The 24,912-nt window shown below is 41.3% G+C and overlaps 1 protein-coding gene across 2 annotated transcripts in view; it reads right to left on the bottom strand.

Moving 5' to 3' along the window:
- The window catches only part of GNAL (G protein subunit alpha L), a 253,534-nt gene extending 229,919 nt beyond the window's left edge, over nucleotides 1-23,615 (bottom strand). The window contains exon 1 of one of the 2 annotated variants that reach the window (XM_061595166.1): nucleotides 23,566-23,615. Coding sequence is in view for 1 of the 2 variants with exons in the window: in XM_061595146.1 (XP_061451130.1) it covers nucleotides 18,786-19,371 (586 nt within the window). In the remaining variant the exon portion in view is untranslated. Of the gene's footprint in view, nucleotides 1-18,785; nucleotides 19,993-23,565 lie in introns of those variants that run through there. The other variant, XM_061595146.1, reaches the window with a different exon arrangement.
- Nucleotides 23,616-24,912: the final 1,297 nt, after the last annotated feature.

The raw sequence follows: 24,912 nt of genomic DNA on the forward strand, positions 1-24,912 counted from the left end.
TTTGAAGGCTGCAGCTAGTGAAGAACGTGACTGCTGTTGCCTTCTGTCAACGCAAAATGCCAGTGCTGAGGAATCCACTGAGGGTTTCCTATATGCTACCAGGCCAAATTTAAGGTTTTACTGTTAGCATATAACACCCTAAATAACTTGGAACTAGGATATCTGAGGGATCAGCTTAGTCTCTATATACCTGCCTGTTCACTCTGGTCATCTATGGAGGGTCTCATGGTGCGGCATGTGTTGGAAGTTTGTTCCGTGGTGGCTTGGACTAGGTCCTTATGCACAGCAGCAGCTGCCCTGGGGAACACAACCTATTGAAGTTAGACATCCTTCTGCATTGTACACACTTTACAAATTTTTTTACATGCTTTCTCAGAAGAATGAGTTCACTAATGGGGCAATATCTGATTTTTTTTAAGAAGAACTGTTTTATCTGCTTTTACTTGCTTTATTTTTTATTGTATGCTGCTATGGTATTAATATGATGTTTAGTTGTTTATAAATATCCCTAATAAAGAAAGAAATGAACAAACATACATATAAAACCTTTTCAATAGCTCACCGATAAGCCAAAAGATCAGCCAGTCTAGATACATGTGCGGTTGTGCTTTTCCTTCTTTTCTACCCTTCCTGGGTAGAGGCAAACCATAGTTTCCTATATCATCCAAGCCTTTTGTTTGGAATTGCTTTGCAAAACAGGACTGGAAACCAAGATCAAGCCCTGGGAGTATGCATACCTAAGGCTAGACCACATAATGCTAAATCATGGTTTGGTGTTTCATCTGAACCACACCAATATCAGAACCTTGGATCACAATTATAAGCCATGCAGTAGACTTTTGTTACAAGAAAAGAAGGGTTTTTTTTGGCTCTGGCACAATTACTGGAGAGGTGCCAGCATAACAAAGTAGTTTCTTTTCAATTAGATGATCTAACAGACCCCGTGATGATCCAAGCATAACAAACAAATTGTCTGAGGACTTTCTGAGTCAACAAGCCAAACAGAAAAAAGAAAAAGAAAAACGTGATTTTATTTTTGGCTATTAGTACCAGGACTTCATTTTCCTGATAACACAATCTTCTGCAAGTACTGCACACACAATTCCTTTTTCCCCAGATGTTGCTATTTTATTAAGATGATTTGGTTTTCTTTAACTCTAAGATTCTTGAAAAAGAGTAATAAAACTGATGCATAACCATCTCTTCATGATGTCCAGCAAAATCCAGTACAGCATATATATTTCTCTTATATTTAGCTGAAAGAAATGCTCAGGAAGATATGCTTAAGAACATTCTGAGCAGACCAGAAGCAACCTATAAAAACAAAGTAACATTCTGTGACCACATATAATATTCTGTGCACACAGGTAGCACAGAATGGTTTACTAATCCTCACATGGCTGCACATAGGATACATATTTTTATTTATTTATTTAATTGATTTATAACCCACCCTTCCCTCTGGAGGAGAATCACTTAACCCTCTCTGGGCCTTTATACTGCTATCTCTAACAGATGAACATGGAACTGAAGAAAACAAAAAGACATTCTGTACCCAGTTAACACAAACAAATCCATAAAACTGGCACCAAAATTAACAGCAATAAGGGAGGAATAATCATTATATTACAGATGCAAATACAACCTTTTACAACACACAGATAATAATGTATCAATAATGTATCTGTAGATAATGTGATATCCACTATTGAGTAAAAAAACCCTCAACCTTAGAAACTGAAAATCAACGCACTCTCAATCTGATTTCAAAGGTTTCCCCATGTTCTTGGCTTTCAGCTCCACACTCCCTCATCTGATCAGTATGGACACAATGGTCACACTGTTCTAATATTACTCTTTTTATACATTCATTTTACACTATGCACTGACATAGGAATGTTTTTGTTACAGTACTATGTACTTCTTAACAAAAGCTCGTATCTTCCTAGAGCCTTATCAAGAATGTGAATCTTCACTATGAAAAAGACCAGCATATAATTAATCCTAACTCTGCATACATCTTAAGATAACGCTCATAAAATGTATGCCTGAAGGAGCACCCTAAAAACTGACCAAATGCAAGTGGTACATATGCAACACGCAGGCATATATGTACTAAAAAATAATAATGTATTTTTACTTGAAATAATACACCCCTTCTAAGGTATCAATAAATGTATGGTTTAGGTAAGGGGTACAGCTCAGTGGTACAGCATCTGCTTCAGAATCATAGAATAGTAGAGTTGGAAGGGGCCTATAAGGCCAAAGAGTCCAACCCCCGCCCCATCCAAGATAAAGCATACCAGACAAAGGGCTTTCCAGCTGTCTCTTGAATGCGTCCAGTATTAGAGAGCCCACCACCTCCCTAGTTAATGTGTTCCATTGTTGAACTGCTCTAACAGTTAGGAAGTTTTTTTCCTGACGTTCAGATGAAATCTGTCTTTATATGCAGAAGTTCCCAGGTAGGACTGAGAGCGTCCCATGTCTGAAACTCTGGAAAGCCACTGCCTGTCAGGGTAGACAATACCAACCATGACAGACCAAGAATATGGCACAAATAAGGCAGCCTTCTATGTTCAATCAAAATGTATTTTGAGCAATCTCTTGCGTGGGCTTCATATAATTTGTTAAAATGATGGAGAAAAATTATTTTGCTTTCAATTGTTTAAAATTAAGTATACTTCTTCCTCTTTTTTTATCAAAAACTGAGTGGCTTACATGAGATTACAGTAGTCTCCCATGAGTGCAGAGATGAAGTCCACACCCACATCGTTTCAGAGTCCAGTTCCCAGACCATTATTATCAACAGCTATATTGAACAGCCAGAGGCCAAAGTCTGTGTATTAAAACAATTATAGGTCTGAAATCAGTTCTTAGACAATGTTGACTATGTTTGTGAATCTTACATACCAGAGGTGAAATGCTTTAAATGTAGAAGAGAAAGAATGTATGACAATCACTAACCATGTAACCAAGCACCTGTTTCCAGGCAACAGAACAGCAGTGGCATCTGCCTCACACAATCCTGCTCTCCTTTCCTTAGAGGTATAAGCCTAAGAACCTTTACAAGGGAGAAATCTGCTTAATTTGAAACCAAAAAAAACCTCTAAAGGAGAATAAAGGATGTTTTATCTCCACTGCACTGACCACAATATTATTCTAGATCCATCAGTGAGGAAAAATCCAGAAACAAATGCTTGGCAAAAAGGAAGACAGACCAGCAAAAATTAACAAAAACTTACTAACTTATTTTAATATGCCAGAATACCATTGTACATTTTTATCACTGCGAGAGGAAAAATGCAAGATTCAGAAGTGTGTGTCCATACATGGGTGTGCATTTTAAATACAACAGTGGTGCATTCTGTCGGAGCAAATATGTTAGCAGAAGTGTAGGCAATTTACAGATGGCAGGCTACATCCAACCCAAGGCTCTTTGCCCAGCCAATGCAGCTTTGTGTGTCCTTGCAATTACCAGATAAATAATGTCCTGTCAAATGGTACCAGACTATCAGTACCCACTGCCAGCAGGGATGCAATGCTTGGCAGCCCCTCACTGCCAGGTTTATTAAGCTCCTAATCTCTATCCTGGATTTACCCACTACAGGATTTAAAGTATACGCAAATTCAGATGAGAAATGAATTACTTTGATTCACACCCAAACTTAGTCTAAAGAAGGGACCACACACAATGCTTAAACAAATATTTCATGTTCTGTTGCTGTTATGAAATGGGGGTGGGAGGTTTTTGCTGTGGAAACTTGCAGGTAACGATTCACACACAAAGAGTTATAGCCTAGATGAATTGGATAGTTATATTGCTCAGAAGCAGCAGAATGGGAGTCTGTTGGCATAGAGTGAGCTCTTTCAGTATTTTACTTTTTATTATTGCATTTATATCCCTCCTTACCTCCAAGGAGCTCAAGGTGGTGTACGTTTCTTCCCCTCTCCATTTTGTCCTCACAACAACCCTGTGAGATAGTTTAGGCTGAGAGGCAGTGACTGGGCCAAGGTCACACAGTGAGTGGGAACTCTTGCTAAGGTCATTTCATTATTTTAGTTTGTTGCATGTCCTGTGTTCTTTACCCAGGTATTCAGTTAAACTGGAAATTCTAACTGTTATCCTCACTGCTGTTTAGTTTTGTTTTGTGATTGAGTAACAAATTAATTTATCCAGTAATTAATTAATTTATGTTATTTATTGGTCTTGTTCTTATGGATTCTGTAGTTTTGTACATTATCTTTTTTCTGTATTATTTTATTGTTGTCTTATTTCATTGTTCATTGTGAGGCTGGACAAAGAAAGGCAGAGCAATTCTAACCCAGCATGGGGAGCAGCTGGATGGCAGATCAACTGCCACATCCCAAAATATGTTGCTTGTATTCACTAAGGCAGAAGGTGTGTGTGTATGGCATTTTTGTTTTTGCTGTGCAACTCCAGGCTGGCACAGCTGAGGGACCCGCATTGGGCCCTTCTCAGGATGATGGAACAGCTTTGCTTCAAGTAGCTCCATGGCTGGCTCTGCTCCACCTTGCTTCAACAGAAACACCATCTCCAGCAGCCTCTCCACTGCCTGCAGCAGGGGGCTCCTTGGCAACAGAGCTCCCACATGAGCAGAGGGACACCTCTACCTTTTCCTAACCCCCTTCAGCAGCACAGATCAGGGTGTGAGCTGTGTTGATACCCAAAATTAACTAATGGTTTTCATAAGCTGAGAAGGGTTTGAATGTAAGTTTTTACATGTGGATAGATAAATTGAAATAACAGAAAATAGTACTGCTATGAGAGGTCAAACAAGGCAGTGAGAGGCCAGATCAAGAACCAACTGTAGTAAATTTGTTTACATAGGCCTGACAGATACCGAAAAATCCCAGGTGGTCTCTGTTCACCACATTTTCTGCTACAATGGCACACTATAATAACCTTTGCTAGTAAGGAACTATTTCTAATTATAATTAAAATATACAATATCGAATTAGTATTAAGGCCATTAAACTACAAAATATGATATACAGTACTATTTATCAAGCAGTATCTCAGCTGGAATAACAATCATAAACCACAGGAATGATGTGTGTGTGCTGGTCAGAATAGCAAGGTTTTTTGGCCTTGCAGCAGAATAACTAACAAAATAAACAATTTATTTAAACAGAGCCAAGCATGGGAAATGCTGTAGGGCGCACATTAAAAGCTCTGACTGCACACATGACTATTCACCTGCACCTACCTTGTTTCTTGAAGAGTGGTAGTCACAAAGTCTATACAGTACAGATAGAATGTATGTGGCCATTGAGATTTTTTTTGTTTGCTGTCACAGCAAAAGTACCTCACTAAGGCAACACACTGCTGTTTTTAAACTCCTCCTTGTTTCAAAAGAAACAATTGCAGTGAGGGACAGCTGCCAAAGGAACTGTGTGTGTGTGTGTGTTTACAAATACAATGTTAGCCAATGCAGATCATAGGTTACTGTTTTTCAATAAAAGTTTCTATTCTTAAGGATGGTACTTAATGGTCAATTAACATATTATATTATCCTTTCCATGTTTACACAAACATAGTGGCAATCAGTTTTTTTCTCTTTTCCATTGTAGACTAGAGCAGGGGTAGCCAACATGGTGCCCTCTAGATGTTGTGGACTGCACCTATCATTATCCCTGACCATTCATCATGTTGGCTTGGGCTGATAAGAGTTGTAGTTCAAAACATCTGGAGGGTATCACTTCGCCAATTCTTGGACTAGAGATTGTTCCTCATGGACTGATGATATATTAATATACTCTTTAACAGAGCTAAGTCAGTATCAAACATGTTGGGCTCTGTTACAAAGAAATATACTCTTTAACAGAGCTAAGTCAGTATCAAACATGTTGGGCTCTGTTACAAAGAACAGTTAATCACAGAAATTTCAAAAGACAGTTTATCCCACTCTACTCCAGAGGTCTGGACAATATTTATATGACCAACTTCATATTGATATTAAACTTCACAGGTATTCAGCTTTTGTGGAACATTACAGAAAAGAATCCATGCGCTGAACAGTCATCTTCCAGAACTACTCTGACGCAACTTAGTTCACCAAATAATAGTATAGGAATTTAGGAGTTCAGCATTGTTCTGGCCAAACCCCCTGCCTCTTGTCTATTAATAAAACCAAGGGAGAATTTCACTTTCCTCAAAATAATTTGGTTTGGGTTTCTTAGCTACTGGAATCATTTCCAATAGATGAATAATAAAAGGCTTCCCAGGCTTGGTTATTTAAAATTAGTCTCTCAAGCACAACCATAAAAACTCTTATTGCACAATGCAGAGTAACATAATCAGTAACATGGTTACAGTGCTTTTATTTTGTTTGTTTTACATATTTGTTTTACATAATAAAGATTTCCTATTATGAGGTTTCACTGGGGGAGGGGGCAGTCAATTATTAAAAGGATCTTGCCACCACCTGCAGCATCAGAAGGGAAGCACTTCTAGGAGGTATCATGATTTTGGGATGAAGCGCAAGTTTGCCAACAGAGAATGATGTGGGGAGGTGGGGCATGTACAAAGCCAATAAAAGAGAGGAGAACAAACAGGCAAAAATCACTGGGGTATGGGAGAAGGACCACACCCACAGTGCAAATCATCAGCACCTCTGGTTTAAAGGTGTTTTTCCGAGTGCATGGTTGAGGATGAGATCTCTTGTATTCTCCACTGATACAGTTTTAACAGCACCAGTACAGTTACAGAATAGACACATATCTAATCAAGAAAGTGCATTTCATTGTCCGTTATAGTTCCATCTTTGCTATAGAGCAAGACAGTAAGAGTAACAGAAGATGAAAAATGCCCTCTACTGTTTTAGTGAGCAGCTATTAGTTGAGCGTATGTGGTTTGATGTAAAAAAATGGCATATAAATATATAGTAAAGCTACTTCATCTGTTCAAATGTACATCACCACATCGCTACAGTCTCAGAAGGTTTATTTCTTTTATGTACTATGTACTATGATTATTTTAAAGCTACAGCATTTCTCTTGTCCCATTGGATATTTATCCGGGCTGACTAATGATGCCCTTCAGAACACTCAAGCAGCCACCTGGATTCCTCCAGAATTTTCTGGGAGAGCAAATGATTTTGAGGATTGCTCTTGAAATGTCTTTGCTCCTTAGAATACTCTCCTACCATTCCACCTCCAGATATCTTCCTAGTTTTTATAGGACCAAAGTACTAGGAAACAGGAGAATAAATAATTAATGCAAAGGAAGAACTCAGTGCTGACTAATTTATCACTGATCAGTTTTGCTATCACTAATTATAAATCCTGAGAGAGAAAGAATTCCATACAAGTTAGTGCCCTGTTCTTTCCTATTCGAAACCATTAACACTGAGTACTTCAAAAGTCACACATATTCTTGCTGCCTTGGCTACTTTGTACTTGGAGTTAAACATAGCAATAAGATTTAACAAATTATTCACCATTTTTATAGATCACTTTGCCAATTCCTGATAAGCTAGGATTTATGGACTTAAGTGATAATGATCTGATTGCACTGAGAAACTTTCACCAATACCTATAAATAAAGTCAGTCAGCTGCCATTGTAGTTTTTAAAACCTCCACAATTATGTACAATACTATAAATAAATGGGCTGCATCAGTTCTGCAACAAATTTATTTACATTAAAATAAAGACACAGGGTTTTTTCTGTGCGGAGATTATCACCATGTCGGAAAACATTAAGTGAACTTAATTGTACCTGTGTATGTGTCAGGGCTGTGGAGTCAGTATGTCAAACCTTCAACTCCGACTCCTCTATTTTTCTACGTTCCGACTCTGACTCCTCTATTTTTCTACGTTCCGACTCTGACTCCTCTATTTTTCTACGTTCCGACTCTGACTCCTTCATAAATGGCAAATGTATATTAATTTTTCTACTGTCTGACTCCGACTCCTTCATAAATGGCAAATGTATATTAATGTATTAATATTAATACATTAATATTAATATTAAAATATTAATTTTATTTTGAAGTCGGAGTCAGTACATTTCTACCAACTCCGACTCCACCCAAAATTGCTTCCGACTCCACAGCCCTGGTATGTGTGAGCGAGCATCCATGCATTTTCATAGTCTGGCACTCACAATAAATTTCAAACTATGTCAATTGAGCTCCCAAATAACCAAATCACTCTCAGCTCAGAAAATTCCAGAACTGCACTTTGAGGCAGGGGTATATCTCTCTCCCCCCCCCCAATTTAATCATTAGTGCTATACTTACCCTAGCCCAAACTGGCAGCTGGCCTGCAACATCCTGTCTTGTATACAAGGGAGTGGGGCTAACACTGCTTTAGTGGGAATAGACTTGCTGCAGAAGGATAACCAACCACATGACGCTCCACAATCCATCATTCAATCAGGACCAGCATAAATTTCAGTGCTAGAAAGGGGAGAACACTGGGATTGCTGCTTTTAAAAAAAAGATGTACAAAAGACACTTTCCTGTGTTGAAGTGGTACAGCAGGGTTTGGCTGAGTCACTAAAATTACAAAACCAAAATTTAAAAATGTCCCTCATGTTTTGTGTGTGTGTGTGTTGAAATAGCAGGCACTTCCCTCAGCTGCAGGGGAGAGTTTCTTAAAGAGAGAGATCAAGTGTGTGATCAAGATCGTTCTGGGAGGAAGGGCAGGATATAAATTTAATAAATAAATACGCTCTATAAATAAATATAAATACAAATATGCTCTATAAATAAACAAATATGCTCTGTATATGTCTGACTGAGAGAGGTGCATTATGACAGAAAGAGGGAGAGATGTATGTGTGATCTGTGAGAGAAGGAAAAATGTATGTGGTCTGTGTATGAGAGAGGGGTATGTATGTGTGTGGATAGCCTATATGTGTGGTCTATGTGAGAGGGAGAGATGTATGTATGGCTGTATATGTATATGTGAAGCGAGAGTGAGTGAGTGTGAATGAGAGACATAGATGCATATGTGTCTGTGGTCTATATGTGTGGAGTGAGTGTGTGTACATGCTCTGTGTGTGCAAGAGAGTAAGTGTGGTGTGGCCACCTTGTATATTTTTTCCGATTACTGGGAACACTCCCTGTTGTTATTATACAGCAACAGCATTGTTGTGTGGGGCTGGAGAATCAATATTGCATAATCTCCCAAAACAGCAGGCCTTAGCTGACTTCCAACAGCATGCATATGGTTATTGACTGTACTATCTCTAATTCTGTATTATGCCATGCTCCCAGGTAGCCATTTTCTGACTAGCACCCACATCACTTCCTCAAAATTCAACATATGTCCACTGGTCCAAAAAGATTGGCACTACAGCTCCTGAACTGGGGTCCTCTGAGTCAGAGGAGGGCAATGTGACATCCTCAGAGAGATACTTGCACAAGCACTTCTGGTTAGTTAAGTAAATCTGGGGCTTGCCCTGAGGGCAATTCCCACTGAAAATCCCCAGGTGCATGCCCTGAAGAAGGGGAGTCTGACCTGGTACCAGAAGCAAATGGTAATTTATAACTTTTCCCACTTCCTGCCACAGTGGAGAATATGTACATAACAGGGTCAATCTAAATCATTTATTTAAATCTAAATCCTGTTTTGAAATGTACTTCCTGAACAAGCATGCATATTAACTAGGCCTTAACACATTTTTCTGTATTGAATCAGATTTTCTTTTAAACCTGAGTATTTTTTAAAGAGATCCTAACTGCAACTGATTTTTTTTAAAAAAAAAATTAGATTTTTAAAATAAATAAGTTTTATTCATCCTGAGACAAATCCTAGAATGTATTGCTTAGGAACACACAAGCACTGGGATAATGCTGGCATATCATAAAGCCTAATACTATGCTGGAGTTACAAGGAAATTCTGATAAAATATCAGACAGATACATCAGCATGAACATTAAGAACTGTGCTATCAGAAATCAAAAGTTGAATTTCTTTTAAGTTAAGCCACTTACACTTCAGTGATTATTCAATAAACCTAAGTATCTTAAATGCAAAGAATAAAAGCCTAAGGGCTTTGTTTCTGTTTTTATTTTTTGGTTAAAACAAGGCATCTTCTGACTAGAAAGCCATTTTGATTATCCCCTATCTTCATGGGAGATATAATATACTAAAGCTGAGTGGAACAAAACATGGATCACACTGTTCTACATAGTCAGAATTAGGTACAGACATGGCTCATACAAACCAAAAAGGAAAAGGAAGTGATCTGTTTTTTGCTACTAAAGGTTCCTGTTAATTCTGCCGAAGTGTTTTTCAGCTATCAAGTATATTAACTATCAAGCACACTAACATAATCCATATCTTCCTAACTTACTGAAAAACCTGAAGGTGCAAGGTCAGCTTACTATGAGAATCAACAAGAAATTGATAGCATACTGTTTGTGTCAGAAGTGTTCTTTTCAGACATAACTACTGTTTATCATCCCAGAACTAAGACCATCATTCTTATGTCATACATGGGAGAAGTATCTTAACACTGGAAGGACATTTTTATATAATGTCACTGGTTCATATGCACTTCAAAGAATGAGGCTGGTCTTCATAAGGAACAGGCCATTCCTTGGAATGTATGAACTATTTCCTAAAGGTAAGCTGTGTGCATGCCTTGATTCACCTAGTATGCAGTTGTTCTTTTCAGTAGTGAAACAGAAGCAGAAGTGTGCCTCAACAGATACAGGGTTGTAAATGTAGCCATATCTCCAGTTTTACAGTTTATCTCTTCCGCCCACCTTGAAAAAATCTTGTATCATGCAAGTTCATCTTTTACTTTAATCTGCTTGGCCTCATCCCTTTCACACAGTAATTTACATCAACTGTGGGATGGGTGCCTGTCCATGTAGGGCACAAACGAGTGTGTATATGAGAGTTAAATTGGCTTTAAGGAAATAGTTTGAGAAACCCTGGTCTAAATAATTAATACTTGTAATACTACCAAGAGTGTATGTGCTTCATAAATCAGTTCAAAATAATCTTCAAAGCAATTAATATTTCTCTTTGCTATTCAACTTGTCTTTTCCATAAGGATGACCTAGATAAATTATGTGCCAAGTCTTTAGCTACACTTGGGAGTTATTTAAAGTTTCTCTTATAGCCTTCTCTTTTAGTGATCAATTCTTTGTGTAAGAATGTAGCCCTTTCCCAAGTTATTTTTATTGCACGGATATTTTGTAACAAAAATAGAACTAAATGGATATTCAATAGATTTTTGATCAATAGCTATATGGTAACATGCAAGGTGTAATTGACATGGCTAAGTCAAACAAAGCAAGGAATCTATAACATGCAGGCATATGTGCTGCTTTAAGCTGCACTATCACACCATACATAAATTTCCCACCCAAAGAATCTATTGCCCACTGATAGTATCCTACTTACTGACTACAGTCAAATAATGATATTATGAAGTTTTAGCCCAGCTTATACCTTGGTTCTATTCCTCGGAACTTAAAGCTAGGTAGGCTTTTTCTGAATATTTTGAAAGACTCCTCATGATTACATCCTTCAGTCTTGACCCCTCAGGTTGACAGCCATGGACCACTTCTTCCGGACTTTAGTGAAAGCTGAAACCTTCCCTGCTGTCTCCCCTTCACTTCTTCAAATCCTCTTTCTGGTTTCCTTCAAATAGATTCTCATATCTGAATATCAGTCTGCTTCAGGTACTAAGTCTGCAAGCAAACTGATCAGCAAGTCACACATCGTTCCTAAGATTGCTGGTCTAATTCCTAGAGTGGAATTACTCAGTTGCTTTCTTCTTCTCTGGTACAGACAGGCTGGGATAAGGGCCTAACAACACAACAAATCATTCTTGTTCAATATTATTACTATCATTCCATCTGGTCCATGGCCATGTTACATTAATGTTGTTTCAGTTATCGTATCTGACCATATGGCATTCCATAAACCTGGCTGATGCCTTATTACATGCTCATTCATAAAGTGCCTGAGTAAATTTGCCTCTTTGATGATGCAGACAATACGGCATCTGAAGTAATTCCAGTATCCTGCAGCTGAAAAGTATGTCATCATTCATGCAATAGCATGCAGGAACTACTTGCTTGTACATTCAGGGTGAACAAATGACAGTATTAGCAATACTGGCTTTATCCAGCTACACCTATGTTATGTGTCTTCCAGTAACCCTCTTTTCCAGGAATAACATCATGGTGTTAGAGCTATCCACAGTATCTTTGACAAGGAGCTCATGAAGAACTTCCTCCGCTGCAATTTGTAAGGCTCACATTTTCTGTGGAAACTTCTTGGGGAATGCTACTAGCATGACTTCCTGGAGGCCAAGTATCAGCCTCTAGAGTTCCAACACAATCAATAAAGACATTAATAAATGTATCCCTCCAAGGCATAGAACAAAAACTACACATTCATATTACTATATCTGTACAATAATTTTGTGTAATTCATGAATACAGTGCAGATTCAACCTGCTGATAAGATTTGACCTGTGATAAGTTTCATCTCATACATTGATATCTGCTATTACAGTCTGCTGGAGGCATGTTTATCAAAGGAAGGTATGTCACTTTTGTAGCTGGTTGTACTTTCCATCCTTTTCAGCAAGCTAATCTGGTGTTAAAACCATGGTACTTTGCAGCTGAGGGATCATTAACTTTAGGATAAGTCTTGAGCTTATAGTAGTGATACAGACTGATGAACAAGCACTGCTTGCTTAGCTTCATCTTTTGCTACAGGAGATTTTTTTTGGACCTGTGTAGTTTCTTCAACTATTTTGAGTGCTGGAGTGTTCATCAACATTCATTATCAGGCAGCAAAGCCATTATAATATATAGCCACAGGTACACAATTTAAAAATGCACAAAGTGATTTTTTTAAAAATTACTTAATATCCTAGTCATTTCCCCTGAGTTCTAACCATTTAATATTGCCTGAACATTTTTTTTTAACATTAACACTTGCTGCATGACCATTTTTGGCTTTCTCTGTTACTGAAACACTGGAGCCAAATATCTCAAATCACCCAAGAGGTTACAGAGCAAGCATCCTCTGGACAGTGAATAGTAGAATTTACAACTCATATTAAAAAACAAGCAAAGAAATAATCACAATAAAAATAGAAGAAATCAAACCTTCAGAAACAGACCATATAAAAAAGCATTAAAAAGCACTAAAAGATTAATTTAAAACACCTAGAAAAATAAAAAGTTCTTCACCTGGCATTGAAAGGACCAGAATGTGGGCATGCAGTGAGCCTCTCTAGGGACAGTGTTCCATAACTGGGATACTCCCCTGAAAAGGCCCTGTCTCCAGTAATCACCCATCTTACTTCGTTTGACAAGGACATTAAGGACTCTGAAGGTTAACTCAGCTTCTGAGTAGGTATATATAGGAGGAAATTATCCTTCAGGAAATTTGGCCTCAAGTCTGATTTATTAAACACGTTACGTCAAATTTAATAAGACATTTTATAAAAGAAATGCCTGTACGATTAGTTTTAAAATCTTTGACCTTATCCCAACTATGCAGCAACATCTCAAACTCTACCCCAAATTTTTGGCTATTGTTTTATTATCTTCTCCCATACAAGCTACTATGAGTATATTGGCATTATTTTCTAATAATTCAATATTAGAATTAAGATCTTTCCAGGCACCATCTGCACAATGTTTAGAATTTCTAGGGGAAATATAGGAATCACAATAATTGTTCAGAGCATACTTATGAACATGAAGTAACAGTTGCCAAAATTGATTGAGTCAATCATCTCATTATTTTATTTATTTATTTATTTATTATTATATTATTTATACCCCACCTTTCCTTCCAGCAGGAGCCCAGGGCGGCAAACAGAAACACTAAAAAGACTTTAAAACATCATAAAAAGACCTTAAAATACATTAAAAACAAAACGTTAAAAACATTAAAAAAAACTTTAAAACATCTTTTAAAAAAGGGTTAAAGATATTAAAAGACATATTAAAAGCAATTCTAACACAGACGCAGACTGGGATAGGTCTCAACTTAAAAGGCTTGTTGGAAGAGGAAAGTCTTCAAAAGGCGCCGAAAAGATCTGGTCTAGGGCAGATTTAACTATTACATCTCCTGCAAAATGACCCCTCACAGCTGTATTTAAGGTAGGTAGGGACTCAAAACCAATATCTCCATAGCAGTTTTATCACATTAATTTGCAGTGGTCCTTTATCTCTTGCACATACACTGTACCAGATTCCTGGACTAGCCAGTGGAATGTCTTGCCAAAACAATGTGAATTCCATTCAGATATATTCCAGGAGTTTACTTGGTGAATCTTGAAGAGTAGCCAGTTATGACTGGATATCAGCAAGGGGATCTTAATATCTTATTCAATGTAAACCTTTCTATTTGGACTAGCTGATCTCTGTTTGGAATAAGGTAGAATTGGTCTTAAATAATAATTTTTCCATAGTTTGTCGTATTTGGAAAATACATATGTTCCAGAGATCTGAGTTTATTCAGCCCATCAAATTGTCTATATTTACAAGTATGGTAACTTAATCTGGTATCTAGGATTCACATAAAGCCATTTACAAAATGGCTATAATTTAACTGGTCCAAATTCCAAGACAGCACTAACCTTCAATAACCTAGCTTTACTCCAAATATCAGCTACTATCCTAGAGTCTTGAAAGACAATCTCTCTACAAGCTCTGTTATGGGCAGAAAATAAATTTAAGTGCATTAAACATTTTACAAGTGGCAGTATCGTTATAATCTAGAGAATGTTATTTTTTGCTCCATTTAATATTTGCTGCCACCATCAGGATCTAACTAATAATACAAACGAAATGAATAAAACCAACAAGCTTAATTTCATGGACAAAAAACATTTTTAAATAGGCAGCTTTATTAAAGTACTTTGCAGGCAATGTACAAATTATGTCATCAAATTGCTGTTTTTTTAATAATGATATTTGTTATTTAATTTTTGTAAATTGTATTGCCTTCATTGATGTATTTTTATGCTTGTGGCTATTTTTTTGTAAGCTGCCTTGAGGGCCTTTGGCCAAAAGGGGGGTAGAAATAACAGCAACAACAACAACAACAATAATAATAATAAAATAATGGTGCTGTGCTGAAAATAATTACAATAATTACAAAGATGGCTGACCCAACAGCTGAGGCAAATGAGTTGGGATAGGGACTGTGGCTGCCTATGGGGTGGCAAGGGGACAGGAGGGTTGGCGGGGGGCGGAGGTAGTGAAGAGCAGATGGCAGGCCGGCAAATGAGCAAGCTTTGGAGGGGGAAACACGCAGCAAGTGGGAAGGCAGGCCAGCATCAGAGATGGGAGAGCGGCAGGTGACTGAGCATTGGGAGCAGGCAAGCGAGCAGGCTTTGGGGAGTCGAGCACCTCAGAGGTGAGCAGGTGGGTGCCAGTGACAAAAACATGGGAGGCAGGGTAAGAGGTTGAAGCAGGGCAGCAGTGGCAGTCTGGCAGGCAGGAGGCTGGTAAGTAGCCTAAACTGGGTGGCGGCAAGTGCCTGGGAGGCATTCTGAGAGTTGCCTGAGGGTGGGGAGGATGTGTCAGGAGTTGCCTGAGGGTGGGAGGAGGGGAACATTTTGGGAGTTGCCTGAGGATGTGGGGGGTGTTTTGGGAGTGCCTGAGGATGTGGGGGGGACGTTTTGGGACTTGCCTGTGTGTATGTTGCCTGTGAGTGGATGGAAAATGTTTGGGAGTTGCCTGTGTGTTTGTGAGTCCTTGTATATGTGTTTCGAAGTGCCGTGTGTGTGTGTGTGTGTGTGTGTGTGTGTATGTGAGAGAGAGAGAGAGAGAGAGAGAGAGAGAGAGGGAGAGTCCCTGGGGTGGGGGATTGAAGTCCCTGTGTATGTGTGTTTAGGAGCCCCTGGCTCTGTGTTTGGGAGTCCCAGGTGGTTGGGAATCTCTGTGTAGTGTGTGTGTGTTTGATGAATCCTGGGGGGGAGGTGTGTGTGTGTTTGAGAGTCTCTGGGCCAGTGGGGGGGGTTGAGAGTCCTTGTGTGTGTTTGGGGGTGCCCAGTGAGTGTATGTGTATATTTGGGAATCCCTGGGGTATGGTTGGGAATCCCTGTGTGTGTGCATTTAGGAGTCCCTGGCTCTCTGTGTGTCCATGCACTTTTGGGAGACCTGGGGGAGTTGGCACACAAATTGCACAGGGGCAAAGCCTCAGGTGTATGTGTGTGTGATCATCATAGTTAGTCAACATGCACAATCTGACTCTAAAGCAAGTAAGACTACCTAGAGGCTAATCTACTCATCTGAACCCACTCCCCAGTGCTCTGCTCCACCACATTCCAGTGGTATCTTCAAAATCCTTTTCCATCTCCAACCCTTCCTTCCTACTAAGCCACGCTATTTCCAGAAGACAGGAAGAGGCTGCTGAAAATAGTACAGCACTAATAGCAACTGTTCTTACTTTATGCAGCTTCCTTGGCACAGTCTCCATGTTAAGCAAGGTTGCAATATGGATTATGCATTATGGATGGGCAGATTAGCCACTGTTCTTACCAGCCTTAGATCCAGCCCCTTTTCTCTCCTTGCAGGAAAGGCATACATTTAAAGTTATAAAGTAGTCACAGCGGTAGCAGTACATGTGGTGGTGCAGAGCTGCCCTCTTGACACAGAGGTCACTGTTGCTTACCTGGATAGGGCTGAGGTAGGGTGGCAGCAAGGTAGGAGCGGGGCAGTTGCCATGGTAGGATTGCTGCTGGCCTATCCAGTGGTCCATCCAGTGCGACTCCACAGCCCCAACCTCATCACCGCCCCACTCCAACCAGGTAAGCAGCGGTAATGCTGATGTCAGGAGGTTCCACTTCACCATTACTGGGTCACACACTGCACTCTGGATTTGGTTGCTAACCTTGGAGCAAGTCTTACCTGCTACCAATCAGCTGGGTGGCTAAGTCTAACCCTGCTCTATTGACTTTCCCATCAACCTCATTACTGAATATATCACATACCCTTTCACCACTCTCCAAAGCAACAGTGGAGCAGTTATCTCATTTCTTAATTTGTTTGGTTTTCACAGTGTACCACACAGAAACATACTTTGAAACCATTACCATTCAGAGACCAACTGTTAGGATTTTTCCGATTACCAGCTAATTCCTGCTACTGTGTATACTAAAAACATCCAGATAATAACAGAGTCTTCGGTTTATTTTTAGAACTGATACTGTTTTGACAGCCACCTCTGGCACACTTACAAATCGAAATATTTTTAACTAGTTTATTTCCTTAATATTTATGAGGAAATCTGCTGGCATATATGCAATACCAGATAAAGGAAAAAAGTAATGTACAATCTAGTTACTTTTCAAAAGTAAAACACAAGTTAAGGCATTCTAATCTTACTCAGGAATACAACTACCCATTTATTGCTCAGAAGAATAAATCAGATACGCTGTAGTTTGTTTTTGCATGAAAATCAGATGTTTCACTTAACTATCCCTAGAGCATTCACACTGCAAAAGCAGCAGTTATAATGAGGCTCTGGAGAGAACTAATAATTATTAATTAAAGAAAAGCAACAGGTTCATGACACTTTATGGAAAAATAGCTTACCTTTTACAATTCTAAAATGATGGATTGTTCAGACACTTCACAGGGGGTCTTTTCCACCCCCACTCCTTTCTGCCAAGGCCTGGTCTGATGCCACAGTGCAAATTCACTGCAAAAGATAGGTCTTGCCAAATGCTAAACATATGAGAATTGGGGGGGGTCCTTTAGGGTCAGTTTCTTGCTAGTTCTGAAAAATGTTCACTTTGCCTACACAACACAGATCTTTTTGCTAGAGCTACCAGAGTTAATTTTACAAACAACTTGATGCTTATCCTACAGGCACCCTCTAACAGACTCTACTGTAGTATTGCTCTCTGATTCTAGCTTACCATAACAGAGGTGATCATATAGTCTGCAATTCTATAGGCTAATCTGAAGAACAATGAGGTACAGAAGAATCCAACATACCACGCGGAACATTAAGACCCTTCCAATCCCCTACAGCCTTTCAAGGCTATAAATACAACAACTATAAATCATAGCTTTGTTCCCTCTCTGGAGTGTTCGTAAATTTCTCATCTTTCCATAATTACCTAGTCCATTATAGTCTTACATTTCCATTTGCTTACTCTGACTCATAAAATCATACTACTTCCCTGAAAAAAGCAGAAGCACTTGTGCCCAGAAGCAAAAAGGAAAGATCCTCATTAATAGGTTCTAGCTGCAAAATCTTTTATTTATTAGCAGCCAAACATATTTATATTCTTGAAATGCCAATGCAAATATGCTTTACTTTTTTATTAGTAATGCAGCCATAGAACAGGCACAAACAAAATCAGAAGCAAAGAAATATCATCATTCCTACTTCGATGTAACACCTCCCGTTCCACATTATAGCACCACTTTCCTAACAGGAGAGAAGCGATGAGAGGCTAGATCATTTGGAGGAGAGAAGAGATGGGGGAACATGATGACAAGGGAAAACATAGAAGTTTTCAGAAGGAATTGAGAAAAAAGGGAAGGGACTAGGGAAATGAAAGAAATCTGTATAGACGGATGTACAAATCCCTAGAACGTGGTTTGATACAGGAAGAAGTGGAAAAAAGAGTGCCCAAGGAAGGGAACGCCCCAAGTTTGGCAGACATCCTTTGTTTCTAAATACCACCTTGGCACGGGACAACACCCCCACGCACCCCTCGGGTTCCCCCCCCGTCATGTGGTCATCCCTGGAGGCAGTCACCGCCACCTGTGCGCTGAGACGAGGCAGGGCGGGATGGTACGTACGTACCCAGCAGGAGCAGGCGGTGCGTTTGCTTATATTCCCTCTTCTGCTCCTTGAGCGCCCGGTCGATGTTCTTGCTGACTCGCCTTGCCTCCTTCTCCGCCTCCCGCTCCTCCAGGCGCAGCTTTTCCCATGGTCTCTGCAGCGCCAGAGGCTGTTGCTTGGCGGTGGAGCCAGAGCCCGGCTTGGCCTGAGGCGCCGGCACTGGTGGCGGCGACGGCCCATGCTGCTGCTGCCCCTTCTCTTTCTTCGGGGGAGCCGCCCCGTTCCCCCCTCCGTTCTGTAGGAGCAGCAGCGGCCCGTCCACCTCCCCCACGCGTGGCATCCCGCCGGCGCCTTCCGCCTCCCCGCTGCTGCTGCAGATGCTGCTGTTGGTGATGCCGCCGCCGCCGCCGCCTTTCCCCGAGCTCCTTCCTCTTCCCCCGCCGGCCTGGACTCCGGACAGTGTCTGCGGCCGGGCCACGGGCTCCGCCGTGGGCGGTGGCGGCGATGGCTGTTGCTCGGTCTCTGAGGTAGTGGCGGCGGCGCTGGAGATGGAGCCGCCTCCGGATTCGCCGAAGAGCCTCGGACGGAGGCTATAGCAGAGCCCCATGTCTTCCTGCCCCTCCGGAGGACGGGCAGGCTCGGCGCGCGTCTAGGCTGGCGGCTAGAAGGCAGCGACTCTCAGCGCTCGCCGTTGTCCCCGCGCCTCAGGGCCGCGGAGGGTGCGCCAGGCAGCCCCTCCTCACAGCCCCGCCGCCGCTGCAGCTGCTGGGCCATTTTGCATTTTCCTTCCCTCTTCCTCCGCCTTCGCCTCCTCTTCCTCAGGGCTAGCGGCAGTGGTGTCGGCTGGGCGGCAGCACCAGCGGCTCCTCGCCTCAGATCACCTGACACGGACCCGCCACCGCCGTAGAGTCCACCTTACCGTAAATACCGCAGCGCAAGCCCACCACGGCGCAGCTGGAGGTTACAGAAGAGCTGGAGGTTACAGAAGGATTGGAAGGGAGCCAAGGCCTGTACACATGTGTGTACGGTACTCTCTCACACCCACACACACACAGGGATCCTCGTCCCCTCGTCTTGGTCAAGGAGGTTTGTCCTTCACTCACGCAGCGGGTATTCCAAATCGGGGTGCGCTCACACAGAGGCAGAGTTGTCCTCTTAAAAAAACACTCTCTCCTTGAGACGCAGGCAGGGACAATCCTGCCTTTCCTCCTCCTATTACACTCAGGCAGCCCCTCCTCCTTCATAAACATAAGCATCCTAATAGAAACTCTTACAGGCTGTATGGCCCTCCCTGACCATCAGACCACATCCTTGTTTATTGCCACAGCATATAACCGCTCTCCGCCCACTGTTGCATATCTTTTTGTTTTGATCTATTTTGCTAACCATTGCTGGCATGGTAGCCACTGCACGTTCTAACTTCTAGTTGTAAATGCCATACACCAAAGTGGTTTGAGTCACAGCCAGCACTAGATACAGAGGACTAGCATAAACTGGCCTTTTTTTTTTTTTTAGGGGGGGCACACACTTCTAGTGGTGTAGAAGGAACTGTTGTGCTTGTGGTACCAGTCTTTAAATGGTTTCAGCAAGTGGCACATTACTGGAAGTCAATAGATCCAGCAGCTCCCGTACCAGCTATGGACATGGGAGTAGCTCACAAAAACCACAAGTTTTCTGACACTACATTTCTCGATGCATGTGATGAAATCTGCTGATTATGGTCTTCATTATAGTGGTGGCATGCTCAGACATGAAGGCCAAGTACATTTATTTATTTATTTATTTATTTTATTAAATTTCTATACCGCCCCATAGCCGAAGCTCTCTGGGCGGTGTACAAACTAAAACTTCCATCTACAATTAAAACACATATTTAAACAATTTTAAAACTACATCCAAAATTCAAAATTGTAAACATTTTAAGACAGACAAAAAAAATATTAAAATACTAAATACTAAAATACTAAAATGCCTGGGAGAAGAGGAAAGTTTTAACCTGGCGCCGAAAGGATAGTAATGTTGGCGCCAGGCATGCCTCGTCAGGAAGATCATTCCACAATTCGGGGGCCACCACTGAGAAGTACATGTCTTGCAGCACTTGGGATTTTCTGTCAAATTTGTATGTCTCATGTCATGTATGCAATTTGCTATTCTGCCATTACAAAGACACCTTTTTCTCATTTTAGAGCCAGTGTGGTGTAGTGGTTAAGGTGTTGGACCACGACCTGGGAGACCAGGGTTCAAATCCCCACATAGCCATGAAGCTCACTGGGTGACCTTGGGCGAGTCACTGCCTCTCAGCCTCATGAAAACCCTATTCATAGGGTCGCCATAAGTCAGAATTGACTTGAAGGAAGGCAGTACACATTTTATTTTAGGTCACTTTTTATCTTCTTTTCCTTCCCCACACCAAGTTTTCTCTCTGGGTAGGGCAAAATATATTTGCCTTGACCCAATCAAGCATAAATTCCTGTGCAGCCTGGTTTCCTCTTCTCTTTTCTCAAGTTAAAGACAGCCCTAAACCACTTGAAATAACTCCACTGGATGAAACTGTGAGGACATAATGGTGGTGGAGAATTATATTTTCTGCTATCACTGCCACAGAGTAATCTCAATACTGAGCTCTTGTCTGAAAACAAGGCCTAAAAACAAAGCATGATGCTAATTTTCCACAGGAAACTTATCAAATTTAGAAAATAGGTTTAATTTTATATTAAATGTTTAATCGTTACAGATCTTAACTTTTTATGTTCTACCATGCATGCTTCAGTTATAATAGTTACACTCCTTCAAATTTTTTAAAAGGGTCTAAACTGAAAACACCAGAGGTCTTCTCTGTAAGTGACGTGCATGATCAGTGTTTTATGAAAATGATAATGCATTCCTTTTGATGGTTTCAGAAAGATGTTTTAGATGTTAGTCTCTAGCAACAAAAAATCTTGTGGCACATTAAAGATTAACACATTTATTACAGCATAAGCTTTTGTGGACTACAGTCCACTTCAGATGCATGAAGTATTATCCTCAGTTATCAGAGAGTGTATATATACACAAAAACACATGAGGTAGTATTCAATGCTAGTCCTATTCAGAGAAGACCCATTAACATTAATAGACATCATTAACTTAGATCCATTTATTTCAATGGGTTTACTCTGAGTAGGACAAATACATAGGATGTGGGGTTTTTTTTAGAGGTTGTAAACAGTAAGGTCCTTTGCATTAGTTGTGATGAAAAAGACATCAATATAAATCAATTGGGAGAAGAGACTCTACCTACAGGTCACTATTGACTTCCTAAGGAAACTACAATCCATGGCTAATCTCCCAGAGAACACCATCCTTGCTATCGTGGATATTGAGACACTTTTATGCCAACACCCCCCACAAACATGGACTACAATCAGGAATATCTTCCCTGATGAGGCTACAGCACACATGGGACCAAACTCTGCCACTTTGTGCTTACACACAATTACTTTGGCTTTTGGAAGAACATGTATCTTCAGGTCAGTGGCATGTCATGGGCACTCATATTGCTCTGCAGTATACCAACATCTTGACTGACAGAACATCACTTTCTCGGCTCCTGTTCCCAAAAACCTGTCCTCTATCTGAGATTCATCTGGCCTCATGGACAGGACGCAGTTGCGTAATTCTACCACGACCAATAAATTTCACTTCACCATCAACCTCAGTCAAAACCAGTGCACGCAAGAGGTTCACTTTCTGGACACTACTGTGCAACTATGTAATGGATATATAAGCACCATCTTAAATGGGAAACCACTGACCTGAACTGACATATTTACATGATTCCAGCTTCCACTCAGAACATACCATAAAATCCAGTGTCTACAGCCAAGTCCTACAACACAACTGCATTTGTTTTAACTCATCAGACAGAGACTCAAACTAAAAAAATACATCAGAAATTCCTCAAACTACAATACTCTTCCAACAAGGGGGGGGGAGAGGGACACAGATTTTATTTATTTATTATTTGATTTATACCCTGCCCTTCCTCCCATCAAGCAGCAAACAAAAGCACTAAAAACACTTTAAAACATCATAAAAACAGACTTTAAAATACATTAAAACAAAACATCTTTAAAAACATTTTTTTAAAGGCTTCCAAGACATCTTTAAAAAAAGGTTAAAAACATATTGGGTTTTTTTAAAGTTTTAAAACATGTTAAAAACCAATTCCAACATAGACGCAGACTGGGATAAGGTCTTAACTTAAAAGGCTTGTTGAAAGAGGAAGGTCTTCAATAGCCACCAAAAAGATAACAGAGATGCCGCCTGCCTAATATTTAAGGGGAGGGAGTTCCACAGGATAGGCGTCGCCACACTAAAGGTCCATTTCCTATGTTGTGCAGAATGGACCTCCTGATAAGATGGTATCTGCAGGAGGCCCTCACCTGCAGAGCGCACTGATTGACTGAGTATATAAGGGATAAGACGGTATTTCAGGTATCCTGATTCCAAGCTGTATAGGGCTTTGTAAACCAGAAGTAGAACCTTGAACTTGGCCCAGTAGCGAATGGACAGCCAGTGCAATTCTTTCAGCAGCAGGGTGATATGTTGGCAATACCCTGCCCCAGTGAGCAGTCTTGCCACCACATTTTGCACCAGCTGCAGCTTCCAGACCAACCTCAAGAGCAGTGCCATGCCCGCCTCAGAGGACTCATCTGAAGAGAAAGAGGAATGGGAGACTGCAGATCCAGGAGAGGGGACAAGCAGGGAGACAGCCCAGGACCCTTTGCCAGACCAGGAACAAGTCCCTGAGGGAGCCTACCTGTCAGAGTCAGGAAGCAACCAGGAGGCAGCCCCTTCCCCAGCTGAGAGAAGACACCAACAGGTGTTGCAGCAACAAAGGCAATCAGAGTGATTAAGAAGTAGGAGAGTTCGCAAGAACACAGGCTGATTGAAAGCACCTGGGCCAGCATGCAGAGTACAAAAGGCTGGAAGAAAAGGGAGACTCCTTGCTAGAGTCAATGTCAAGCCTTTCTGCAGACATTACTGCAGCTCTTCTGTGAAACCAATGCCTTGAACCCTGGCCTGCCTGATCGGATCTCTTGGTTTCTGGACATTTGGACTCCCTTAAGGACTTCTCTGCATCCTCCTTTGGCACTTCACAAATGGTAAACACGCTGGCTGGCCCCCTGGTTCCTCCTGCCTGGCAGATTTATGGTCTGGCCTTATCTGTTAATTAGCTGCATGCCTCTGTGAACCCCCGTGTTTGACAGGCAGCCACACACAGAGCGCATTACAGTAATCCAGCCTGGAGGTTACCAGGGCATGGACAACAGTGGTCAGGCTATTCCGGTCCAGAAACGGCCACAGCTTTCTCACCAGCCAAAGCTGGTAAAAGGCACTCCTAGCCACTGACATCACCTGGGCCTCTAGTGACAAAGATGGATCTAGGAGTGCCCCCAGACTATGGTCCTGCTCTTTCAGAGGGAGTATGACCCCATCCAAAGCAGGCAACTGACCAATTATCTGAACTTGGGAACCACCATCCCACAGCGTCTCCATCTTACTAGGATTCAGACTCAGTTTATTGGCCCTCATCCAGCCCACCACCGAGTCCAGGCAGTGGTCCAGAGCTTGCATGGCCTCTCCCGATTCAGATGTTACGGAGAAATAGAGCTGGGTATCATCAGCATACTGCTGACACCTCACCCCAAATCTCCTGATGACCGCTCCCAAGGGTTCCATATAGATATTAAACAGCATCAGGGACAAGATGGTACCCTGCGGCACTCTATAGCACAACTGCCAGGGGGCTGAAAGATAATCACCCAGTGCTATTCTCTGAAAATGACCTTGGAGATAGGATCGGAACCACTGTAAAACAGTGCCTTCAATACCCATTGCACCAAGTCGGCCCAGAAGGATACCATCGTCAATGGTATCAAAAGCCGCTGAGAGATCAAGTAAGAGCAACAGGGTCGCATTCCCCCTGTCCTTCTCCCTATAAAGGTCATCCACCAGGGTGACCAAGGCCGATTCAGGCCCATAACCAGGCCTGAACCCAGACTGGAATATAATCTGTTTCATCCAAGAGTACTTGCAATTGCTGTGCCACAACCCTCTCAATCACCTTCCCCAAGAAGGGGGTATTCGTGAGCGGTCAGTAATC

Source organism: Rhineura floridana, chromosome 1, assembly GCF_030035675.1.
Source record: "Rhineura floridana isolate rRhiFlo1 chromosome 1, rRhiFlo1.hap2, whole genome shotgun sequence".
NCBI lineage: Eukaryota > Metazoa > Chordata > Lepidosauria > Squamata > Rhineuridae > Rhineura > Rhineura floridana.